Below are 11,663 nucleotides of genomic sequence, written 5' to 3'. Positions count from 1 at the left end.
TGATCAGAGACTAGCAGTAGGAGAACCAGACACTGTCCCCAGGGAAAAACTGAACAGGGCAATTTCAAGGAGAGAAAATAATCCTAAGTGGTTATCACTGAAAAAAAAAAAAAAAAACAACACTTTGGTGATGAGGTAAAGTGGTAGGAATTCAAGCTGGAAATGTTCAATAGGAAGATAGATGCAGAAGAAACACAGCACCATCGTCACTGTTTGGCTGTGAAAGCAAGTTCAAGGGTGCAATCTCGCTCCTGTCGCCTTGAGCCCAGGGCTCTGCACACCTTTCCTGGCTGCCTGCCTCTGCCACATCCTCTGCATCAGTGCTTGTGGGAGCCTGGGGAGGCTGGTGGCTGGGAAACGTGCCACAGGGGCAGCAGTGGCAGGGGGAGCCGTCCCGAACACCTGCCTCTTAGAAGTCAGTTCCCTTCTGCTTTCAGTTCTTCTGCTTGGAGCTTCCCAAGATGGCCCAGCACGTGCCTGTTTAGTTGGACTGAATCCTTTTACATCTTACAAATTTCTACTTTATTTGAAGACACAGGAAGAAACGTCTGGTCCTCTTCCTGCCCAGCCATCCTGTCATCACAGCAAAGCCAGATGCAGACGCGCGGCCTGTGGGCACTGAGAGCCTGGCCCCGTGGGGCTCCAGCTCCATCATGCCCATTTCCTGGGTGTACATCAAGATGATGAGAGGCAGTGGCCTTAAACAGGCCACAGAAATTGCTGTATTAACTGTTAACTATGTGGCCAAACGATCAGAAAAACACTAGAGTCCTTTTCAGGCATGCAAGAGGTTAGGTGACTCATGAATTTATTTTGGACACAAGACCCTTCAAAAAGTCTGCAAATATTGAGGCTGTGGATGTGGCCAAGAGGCTCCAGGATTATGGATTTCACACCCTTACCATGTCCTGGCCAGTGGCAGGGACCCTCATGGTTGAGCCCACCGAGTCAGAAGACAAAGCAGTGCTGGACTGATTCTGTGATGCCATGATCAGCATTCAGCAAGAAATTCCTGACAAGGAGGGCCGCACTGACCCCGGGATTGACCCACTGAGATGTCTCCACACTCCCTGACCTGTGTCATATCCTCTCACTGGGACTGGCTGTATTCTAGCGAGGTGGCAGCATTCCCACTACCCTTTGTGAAACCATAGAACAAATTCTGGCTGACCATCTCCCAAATTGATGACATTTATGGAGATCAGCACCTGCCCACCCATGGGGGTTTATGAGTCCCCATTTTCTGAACAGAAGAGGGCCTCTTCTTAGTACCCTCTCCCCTACTTCAGATGACTGATTTGATGCCTCCAGAGCATTTCATAAGTATTTCATCTCCCATCCCAGACTGAAGTAGTGGGTTTTATATACTGTTTTTGTAATCTCTGTCAAGGCAAATGTAAATACAGCTAGTACAGTGAGTGGAAGCTGATCTGTGGAAGCTGAGCTTTGGAAGACTGAATTTCTTCAGTGCCTCTGCTTCCACCCGTAGCAGTTCAAGTTGCCTTGATTGGGAGCCATTTAGTTTTTTGCATGGAAAATTTTGGGTGTTAGGAACTTTCAACGTAGGAAGTGTGTTGATGTATATCGGCTATGCTGGAGACTCAATAGACAAGTTTTTGTTCCAAGTCCTTGTGGGGTGTGCCATTTGTGGGAAGTCCCAGAGCACATGCTTACATTTTCTATACACTGAAGACATATTTTTTTCCAACTAACTTGTCTAATCTGAAATAGCATTTGTTTTCCTCTGTGTCTGTGTATTTTTAAAATGCATTTATTAATATTCTAATAAAAGCATTTCGATTTGGAAAAAAAAAATGTAATCTCAGCCAAATGGGTACAAAAACTGGTGCTGGAAGTATTACTACCCGGACTGGTGACAGTGAGAGGATGGCGGGAACATCAGCAATCTCAAGAAGGCACTCGTGTTGGGAATACAAATTAATACCACCTCTACAGGATGCACTATCTGTCAGAATTTTAAAACGTTCATATCCTGACAAATTCTTCTGAAATTTTACAAAGGCACTTGCAAATTGGTGCAAAAAACAGAATCAGTACTGTTATTAGCATAGGCGGCTCTCTAACAGAAGTTCAACATACTTTTAGCTGATTCATGAAAAGGTAAATTCAGGACCTATGGTACTATTTTTCACCGTAATAAAAACCTCAAATGTTAAGTCAATGAGGTATTACCTTTCACTTCCCTAAATCTTATTTTCATTGAGACCAAAAAAAAAAAAAAAACAACAACTCATTATTTGCTTTATTTTATTGGAACTCATTTTATAAAAAAAACCAAGCACTTACACAAAACAAAGTATATACAGGTAAAAGCTATCTACTTGTTACTAAGTGAACCAAAATTTCTAAATTGTTTTTTCACAAGTTGCCTGCTGCTCATACAGGTAACACAGGAAAGAAGAGATGCCAAGTTCCTAGGATCTGTCCAACACCAGAGAGAGAACATTCTTTGTGCCAGCAAAGTCCTGTAATTTCATAAAACATGTTAGAACCATAAAAGCAATCGACAGTAAAAAAAAAAACAAATAAAGCAGGTGGGCAGGTGACATGACACTGAGAGTTGAGGGAGGGAAAAGTGGATCAGGTGGTTTCGAAGATCCTCAGAGAAAAGCTCAGAGACTCTAGTCCAACCAGGTCATCATTCCCACTCTGGGGCTGGTTGCCAAGATGGATGACACTCACCATTGCAGCCGTGGAGAAGACCCATGGCTCTCTCTTTATCACAACCTGTGACAATAACTAGGTTATCAGGAACCACCAACACTAGGCTTCCCAACCATTTGACAGCACTTCTCTGAGACAGTAGATTCTAATCCTTAGGCCTTCAGTCATCAAGTTAACGCAGACACTCTGGGGAGGACACTGCCCCTGGCTGAGCTTCCAGCGCTCACACTAGAAAGAGGTAAACAATAACCAACGAAGAGATGGATAAGCAGAGAGGTTGAGGAAACTTGCTGGCCCTTCCCAGAGACCCAAGTACCCAGACCCCCAAATGAGTCAGAATTTATTTTTGACATCAAGACCAGCATCAGAGACTCTAGTCTGAGAAATCATCATTCCCAATTCAGGGACTGGAGACTTGGATCCAGGGAAGCCATTCTCAAAAGAGATCTAGTACAGGGCCTCAGTAGGTATAAAGATATAGCATTTGAGAGTTCAGAAATGGCAAGTCTAAGTGAGTGAAGGAGTAGGAAATACAGAACTGCAGAAAACACTTGGGGTGGGGTGGACACGTATATTTGAGCAAGAAAATGGCTTACACAAAAATGTGTAGAATTACAAAAGAATAAGTCATAAGAGAAATATAAACCAATAAGTGCAATTTTCGCAACGCTGCACACGCTCGTTAGAAAATAAACCCTATAGTACCTGCTGAAGAATAGCTTAGGAACAAATGATCTATAAAGGCATTTGGATAAAAAATACTCACCTTCATCCAAAGATGACAACCCGGAGGACGTCTTAAAACCCCTGAAAGATGAGAAATGAGGCACTGGAATAAAGGATTACTACGGGCTCATGGCCGTCGCCTTCTCCCCAAGCCCAGGCACCAGGGATCCCTGCCCGGGGTGAGGACAGTAGGGATGTCAGCGCGCTGCGGTGATGGCGTCAGCGAGACACTCAGAATCACCTGGGGTCATCAATCATCCCCATCCTCCCCACTGGCGACCGCCACCTCACCTCGCACAACATACTTACCCTCGTGGCGCTGGACACCTGCCTGCGAACTCAGGAGCCTGGAAAGAAAGCAGTGAGTCAGCAGACGCCGGAGCGACTCCGGCCAAGTTCCCCCTTGCCCCGGGCTGGGTCAGTTCCGAGCAGTGGCGTCACAGAAACATCAGAAACTCTAGTCCGTAATGGTAATTCATCCTTCTCAGCCCGGGACTACATCCCCTCTCCCAGCAAGGCCCCGCGGTACCTGCACGCGGCAATGTGGCGCCGTGGCCAGCCGCCCTTCCCTCGCTCATGGGCAGCCTCTGCGGCGGGCCCCGAAGGGACGAAAAAGATTCCACGTCCGAGGACCAGAGAGCTTGTCACACAAAGAAAAGACCGGAACGGTCGGGCCAAGGCTATTTATGAGGCGCGGGGTCGGGGGCCTGAGAGGCATGGCTGTCTTCTTAGATGCCTGGCTCGACTCGCGGCATTTTCTCCATCGTTCGTTCAAACAGGAATAAAACAGAGTGAAAGAGAGGTCATGGAAATATGTTTCATACTCTCCTGAGCAAATATTCGGAGGTGCTTTGTGAATTTTGAAAAACAAAAAAGTGACCTGGCTGGCCAGGCGGGAGACAGCCCCCGGTGCCACGGGAGGCGCGGGCGGTCTGGCTCTCTGCCGCCCCCTCCTGGCGCTCTGCCACCTGCTTCCGGGCTGTCCAAGTTGTCTCGGCTGTTTGGGACGGCTGGGGTGGGGCGGGGGGAGTGACATGGAGCTTCGGGGCCGTTATGACCCATAGGTTCCTCCCTCGTCCTCACCAGTCCCAGCTTGGGGTCTAGACACCCTGGAGGACGGTCATTCCGTCCAGCCAGAAGTGTCTACTCGAGCCTGCAGATCTGTCAGGCACATTAAGCTTCATGTCCTTTTCATGAGCAGTGCGTGGCCTGGGAGTTGGCGAGAGGCGAGGGGAAGTGTTCAGTACACTCTGAACAGCACCGTAATGTCACAGGGGGATTGTGAGCAAACCGAATTGGGGTGGGATTGTTGCCAGGCCTTTTCTTAGTAATTTGCTCTTGGCCCTTAAGGCACCAATTTGTATATTATCCCAAATCCCACCTTCCTGGCCCCTTCCTTACCTCTCTTGTTTCCAAATGCAGATAATGTTTGGTGATATATGTTGACATCTTTTTTTCGTGTTTTGTGAGAAAGCCACATATAATAGGGTGCTTTGGAGGCTACAAACCGTGCAAAATCAATTTTCTTTTTCAGTCATATAACTTAGGTGCAGTAGGCATAAGAGTAAAATTTGGAAGGACAACGTTGTGGGTACAGGAAACACCGTATTTTCGCAAGTAACGCGCACACATAAATAATAGGCCACAGAATAAGGCAGGGTATAGCTTGCTTCCTTGGCGAGGGGGACCGCACGAATAGCTCAAGTACGGAATATGCTTTTACTTCCTCCCCTGCAATTGCTTTTCCCCCAAAGTTTCGGCCTTCCATCACAATCTTTTCCAAGAATCTAACTGTATTCACTTGTTTATCTGACATATTTTCAGACCCCAGGGGCCAAGTTCCACTTGTGACTGGTGTTGCAAAGTGATTGCTTTTAAGTTCCCAGATATGTATAGGTAGGTAATGACCTCTATTCTGATATTGCTTCCTAATGAACCATTTCCCTAACTAGGGAGTCACGAACTTAATGGGCTCAGCCTCAGAAATTCTCCTCTTTGTCCCCTTTAAGTTGTAATTGGAGATTTCCCTAACCTCTTATCATAGCTCCTGCCAGTCAGTCAAACCTTTAAGGCCTTCCAAGTCTTCAAGCTCCCACTCACCTGCAGAAAGTACCTTACCACCAACTTCTGCCCCGGAAGTAATGACACCCTCCTGTCCTCTCTCCCATTACCCCTCCTGAAAATAAAATCAGGAACAGCCTCTCATACAACAGTGCTCACCTTCGACTGCACACTGGAAACACCTGGGCAGCTTTAAATATACGCACATGCCCAGGCCCACTTTGAACTGGCCTGGTGAGGTACCTACTTCTTTTTAGGTTCCTCAGATGATTTCAATATGCCACTTCGGTGGAGAACTGTGGTTCAAAGGACTCGAGGCTAAAGGATTTGTTCCCTCTACTGCCTGGAGGTTAAAAAAAAAAGGAGCAAGGTCCCAATTACTGTCGCTGCACATTGTGCTGTGGTCAGAGACTAAAGTATTACAGTATTGAAGGCTCAACTTTCTTACAAGTAAAATAGGCCTTTGAGAACTAGCCAAGGAACCAAAGCCATTCTTACTACAGTATATTCCTTTTACAGGCTTTCAAGGAGGGCTTCCTGTACTTTATTCTTAAAATATTTCATTTTCTCAGAAGGCAAAGATTTAGTGAAAAGTGCAGTGGTGGACTTTAATCTGACTGATTTTAGAGTATCTACTTCCAGATGGCGCTCCTTGGAAACTCTATTGGGCAGTTCTACTCTGTCCTATAGAGTTGTTATGAGTCGGAATCAACTTGAGGGCACTGGGGTGGGTATTTCCAGGCTCAGGTTTTGGGAGGAAGGGAGTTGTGGTTCTCTCAGGCTAGAGGAGTTGCTAAGAAGGAAGAATGCCCTACGCTGGTCGTGTGAGAACAAAGCTTGTAACCTTTATCTTCCTAGTTCTATGCAGCTTTTCTCTTTTCTCATAATTAAATTCCCTATTGTTTTAAAATTACTTTTGTTTTTAGAACATCCATAAAGGGCAAAAAAGCTACTAATTGCTAAACTTAAGGTAAAACCATCATTTGGAGCAAAAACAAAAAAAAACCAAACCCATTGATGTCGAGTCGATTCCAACTCATAGTGATCCTACAGGACAAAAAAGAACTGCCCCATAGAGTTTCCAAGGAATGCCTGGCGGATTCCAACTGCCAACCTTTTGGTTAGCAGCCAAATTTTTAACCACTACACCAAGGTTTCCTATAACCAGACAGATACAACTAAATGGCAGCAGTACACAAGCAGTGTGGAAAAAACCCTGCTGCTCTCTGAACTAAGCCTGAATGCAGCTGAAGTGACCACCTCCACATACTAACCTGTGCAAAAGCTTTAGCATACCTAATTTAGAGCGTGGTGGGATGAAAATTCCTGAGGTGACACAACGAACCTGACATAGTGCCTCTTCTTTACTGCCATGGGTCCAAGCTTTCAGCTTCTCACTCAACACTCTCACTTGGATAATTGCAGCTCATGTGACCACAGCTGGAGATAATTTATTTCGTATTTCTGCTCAAATAATTTTTAAAACATTGGCAGTGAGCCCATTCAGGTGAAGTGATTTTAAAAGGAGACTAAATTCTTTGGAAATCCTAGTTGCATAGTGGTTAAGGGCTACAGCTGCTTACCTAAAGGTCAGCAGTTTGAATCCACCAGGTGCTCCCTGGAAACCCTGTGGGGCAGTTCTACTCTGTCCTATAGAGTCACTGAGTCAGAATCAACTTGACAGCAATGGGATTTTTGTTGTTGTTGTTTAAATTATTTGCACTCGGTAACAGCTGGAATTTACAGAGCTAGGGTGTTTCATCCACTCTGTAGTTCATAAGCTAGGTAAAAGCCTAAAAGACTCACAGGTGAGGAGAAATTAAGCTTAAGGGCTCTACACACATTAAGTGCAGGGAGGAGAGCAAGGAGCCAAGAACCACCCTCCACACTGCCTCCCCATTTCTGCCCAGTCAACCCACACCTCCTTGGCACCCTTTTTTGGGCCCCATCCATATTTTTCCCAGAAACAAGCCCCATCTCAAAAATGTTTATCTGTAATTTTTGCCTTCTCCCCAAGAAGGATGTCATTTACCTTCCACAAGAAGTCTCAACAAAAATAGCCATGGCTTTTGGTATATGTACCCTCCCTCAGAAGCATCGTCCCTTTCCCTGTCCAGGGAAGTCAAACATACTGAGAAGGCCCATTAAACTGGATGCCATCGAGTTTACTCTGATTTATGGCAATCCAATGTGTCTTTAGAGCTGTGCTCCACAGGGTTTTCAATGGCTGGATTTTTTAGAAATAGATTACAAGGACTCTGTCCCCAAGACACCTCTGGGTGAACTCAATTCTCCAACCTTTTGGTTAGCAACCCGGCCCCACCCAGGGACTGAAGGCCCATTATCCTTTCCCAAATACAAACAGCGGAAAAAGTAACACCTTTGATATTTTATTTCTCAACTTTACATAAACAATACTATAAAAATAAAACAGTCTCTCGCTTTGGCATGCTTTGGACAGCAAGAAATCAGACAGAGGGTGGCAGTGTTGATTCACTTGCAGATTAAAACAAACTTGTAGTACCAACTTACATAAAATGCAGACAATTCCAACAAACACACTAGTTCCACCACAAACAAAAAAAAAATTTTTAAAGCAAAAACAGTTATCAGGTTACAGCTTGACTACAAGAAGAGAAAGAATACAAGGCTAAAAGTACAACAAACATAGGGCAATGCAAGGTCCTTGAGCTCCAATCATTTCAAAGAACATAGGCAAAGTGGCAAATGGCCCTAATCCACCTCCTCAATGGTGGGGCCAGAGGCAGAGGTGCCCCGGGGAGGCTGAGCTCCAAAGCCACCAGATCCAGGGCCACCCGCACCCTGGTACAGTCCAGTAATGATGGGGTTACACACCTGCTCCAGCTCCTTCCTCTTGTGCTCAAACTCATCCTTCTCCGCCAGGGTGTTGGCATCCAGCCAGGAGATCACCTCCTGGCACTTGTCCAGCACCTTCTTCTTGTCAGCCTCACTGATCTTGCCCTTGAGCCCCTCATCCTCCACTGCGCTCTTCATGTTGAAGGCATAGGACTCCAGGGCATTCTTGGCAGACACCCTCTCGCGCTGCACCTCGTCCTCCGCTTTGTACTTCTCAGCCTCCTGCACCATGCGCTCAATGTCCTCCTTACTCAGGCGGCCTTTGTCGTTAGTGATGGTGATCTTGTTGGCCTTGCCCGTGCTCTTGTCGGTGGCCGTCACGTTCAGGATGCCATTGGCGTCGATGTCAAAGGTCACCTCGATCTGGGGCACACCCCGGGGGGCCGGAGGGATGCCACTCAGCTCGAATCGACCCAGCAGGTTGTTGTCTCGCGTCATGGCCCTCTCGCCCTCGTACACCTGGATCAGCACTCCAGGCTGGTTGTCGGAGTAGGTGGTGAAGATCTGCGTCTGCTTGGTGGGGATGGTGGAGTTGCGCTTGATTAGGGCAGTCATCACGCCCCCGGCAGTCTCCAACCCCAGGGAGAGGGGAGCCACATCCAGCAGCAGTAGGTCCTGCACGTTTTCAGATTTGTCCCCCATCAGGATGGCTGCCTGCACCGCCGCCCCGTAGGCCACCGCCTCGTCGGGGTTGATGCTCTTGTTGAGGTCGCGCCCGTTGAAGAAGTCCTGCAGCAGCTTCTGCACCTTGGGGATGCGTGTGGAGCCCCCCACGAGGACCAGGTCGTGGATCTGCGCCTTGTCCAGCTTGGCGTCACGCAGAGCCTTCTCCACAGGCTCCAGGGTGCTGCGGAACAGGTCGGAGCACAGCTCTTCGAAGCGCGCCCTGGTGATGGACGTGTAGAAGTCGATGCCCTCAAACAAGGAGTCAATCTCCAGGCTGGCCTGGGTGCTGGACGACAGGGTCCTCTTGGCCCTCTCACAGGCGGTACGCAGCCGCCTCACAGCTCGCTTGTTCTGGCTGATGTCCTTCTTGTGCTTCCTCTTGAACTCTTCCACGAAGTGGCTCACCAGCCTGTTGTCAAAGTCCTCCCCACCCAGGTGGGTGTCCCCGGCCGTGGCCTTCACCTCGAAGATGCCATCGTCGATCGTCAGGATCGACACGTCAAACGTACCGCCACCCAGGTCAAAAATGAGCACGTTGCGCTCCCCCTTGCCCGTCCGGTCCAGGCCATAGGCGATGGCGGCCGCTGTGGGCTCGTTGATGATTCTCAGCACGTTCAGCCCCGCAATCACCCCCGCATCCTTGGTGGCCTGGCGCTGAGAGTCGTTGAAGTAGGCCGGCACGGTGATCACTGCGTTTGTCACCGGGTAGCCCAGGTACGCCTCGGCGATCTCCTTCATCTTGGTCAGCACCATGGACGAGATCTCCTCGGGGTAGAACGCCTTGGTCTCTCCCTTGTAGCTCACCTTCACCTTGGGCTTGTCTCCGTCGTTGATCACCTGGAAGGGCCAGTGCTTCATGTCTGACTGCACCACCGGGTCGCCGAACTTGCGGCCGATCAGCCGCTTCGCGTCAAACACCGTGTTCTGCGGGTTCAGCGCCACCTGGTTCTTGGCCGCATCCCCGATCAGCCGCTCGGTGTCGGTGAAGGCCACGTAGCTGGGGGTGGTGCGGTTGCCCTGGTCGTTGGCGATGATCTCCACCTTGCCGTGCTGGAACACCCCCACGCAGGAGTAGGTGGTGCCCAGGTCGATGCCGATGGCCGTGCTTTTAGCCATGTCGGACCGCTGCTGTCACCCTGCACAGACGCTCAGACCTGGAAATGGCAGGCGGAAGCCGCGACAAGGAGCGCTGTCTCTTCGGAAAGCTGGAGCCTGAACGCGCCAGGCCGGTAAAGGCCGCTCTCAGAGGATATGGGTCTGCAGTCGCGCTCACGGAAAGCGAACCAAGTCAGCGTCACCTCAGGTGGCTGTTTCTCCGCGCCCCGTGCTTCTGTTTTTATAAGTCTCCATAGAGCCCCGCCTTGTCCCTCCTGAGCCAATCAGCGCGCTCGGCGGGGCTGCCAGGTCGGGAATATTCCAGGAGCTTCCCCGAGCCTCCTAGCCTCAGGCTTCCTGGGACCAATCAGTGTCCAGGGACCGCCCTTCGCCAGAACGCTCCAGACTCTTCTAGGCTTCCCTGGAGCGGCGCTAGGCGGGGAAGAAGCAGAGGGCGTCTGTAGGGTGTTTGCTGTCCGCCCACCCCATATCCGATTCCTTGGCAAAGCTGGCGTCAGCCGCTTAGCCAGTTTGGAATTGACTGAAAGGGTCAGCCCTTGGCTTGTAGTTGTAGGGTAGTGCTAGGCTCGTGGGATGGAAACTAGTTTGGTAGTTTAAGGTAGTTTTTTTTTTGATAAGGGCTACTCCCCGCCCCCCACACAGATAGCCCCAGAAGACAAAGTTTGAGTTTCTAGAAGGAGGCGGGGCATGGGCCGGCCAGAGAGGCTTTGATTGGGCCATGATGGTGAGGGAGTGAGGCCGCGTTGAAGCGCGCGAGGAGGGGCCTGCCGGTCTGGGCTGCCTGAGGAATGCGTGTGTCATCCGCTGTGTTTTTTCCATGTTAGGTTTCAAGGGGAATTAGAAGGAAAGAGATAATGCAATACGTTTTTTTTTAAACTGTAGTAAAAATTTATATAACGAAACATCCCAAAAGCCAACGTTTCTACAGGTGTAATCCAGTGACGTTAAATTCATCACTTTGTGCAACAATTACCACCATCCCCCTTTCCAAATTTTTCCATCACCATCAACAGAAACTTGTGCCCCCTTCCCCCTCCTGCCCACAGCTGGTAACCACTGATAATCTTTGGTCTCTCTATGTTTGTTCTAGATATTTCATAAACGTGGGATCACATAGTATTTGTCCTTTTGTAACTAATTTCACTCAGCATGTTTTTCTTTTTAAAGTTCTATGTACCAAGAGCAATAAGATTTTTAATATCATCTTTAACCTATACGAACAGAAAATGTGGGTCTGGGGAAGGTAAGACTTTTCAACTGAAGAGCAAGCAGGTAAGCAGGCTATTCTAAAACAGGAGAAGGTCCCATTGCCGAGGAAGGAACACACTCGATCGGGCGAGAAGGGCAGGGCTGAGTTCTCAGCCGCAGCCCCACCCCAGCCGCTCCCCTTTGCCTCGGGCTTAGCCTGGGCTTTGGGAAGAGAAAATTTCCCAGCAGTAAGTAGAAAGTCTTGAAGCCTTTTTGGACTTCTTTTCTCTCACCCTTCCCAGCCCGGGGGTCAGGTTACCCCTCCATGCTTGCTGTGTTTTTTT

At 48.8% G+C, this 11,663-nt stretch overlaps 1 protein-coding gene and 3 non-coding genes across 5 annotated transcripts; all 4 read right to left on the bottom strand.

Annotated features, from left to right (window-relative positions):
• Positions 1–2,251: 2,251 nt before the first annotated feature.
• On the bottom strand, positions 2,252–10,316 carry LOC104847136 (heat shock 70 kDa protein 1-like). Of its 2 annotated transcripts, XM_023541398.2 has the most exons (5): positions 3,941–10,316; positions 3,721–3,758; positions 3,452–3,492; positions 2,704–2,913; positions 2,252–2,486 (listed from the first exon to the last, which is right to left on the bottom strand). In XM_023541398.2, exon 1 carries the CDS (start codon positions 10,129–10,131, stop codon positions 8,206–8,208), a length of 1,926 nt encoding a protein of 641 aa, XP_023397166.1. In that variant the 5' UTR covers positions 10,132–10,316; the 3' UTR covers positions 2,252–2,486; positions 2,704–2,913; positions 3,452–3,492; positions 3,721–3,758; positions 3,941–8,205. The 2 variants fall into 2 exon arrangements, with proteins under 2 accessions (XP_023397166.1, XP_064139895.1); XM_064283825.1 differs by lacking the exon at positions 2,704–2,913.
• Positions 2,592–2,674, bottom strand: LOC135227621 (small nucleolar RNA ZL8). The gene has a single exon (XR_010317794.1). It is a non-coding gene; the product is annotated as a small nucleolar RNA ZL8 (small nucleolar RNA).
• On the bottom strand, positions 3,016–3,082 carry LOC111748680 (small nucleolar RNA SNORD52). The gene has a single exon (XR_002784296.1). It is a non-coding gene; the product is annotated as a small nucleolar RNA SNORD52 (small nucleolar RNA).
• Positions 3,607–3,668, bottom strand: LOC111748681 (small nucleolar RNA SNORD48). The gene has a single exon (XR_002784297.1). It is a non-coding gene; the product is annotated as a small nucleolar RNA SNORD48 (small nucleolar RNA).
• Positions 10,317–11,663: the final 1,347 nt, after the last annotated feature.

Source organism: Loxodonta africana, chromosome 1, assembly GCF_030014295.1.
Source record: "Loxodonta africana isolate mLoxAfr1 chromosome 1, mLoxAfr1.hap2, whole genome shotgun sequence".
Taxonomy (NCBI): Eukaryota; Metazoa; Chordata; class Mammalia; order Proboscidea; family Elephantidae; genus Loxodonta; species Loxodonta africana.
The sequence above is the reverse complement of the archived record's forward strand: the minus strand, read 5'-3'. Positions and strand labels throughout refer to the sequence as shown.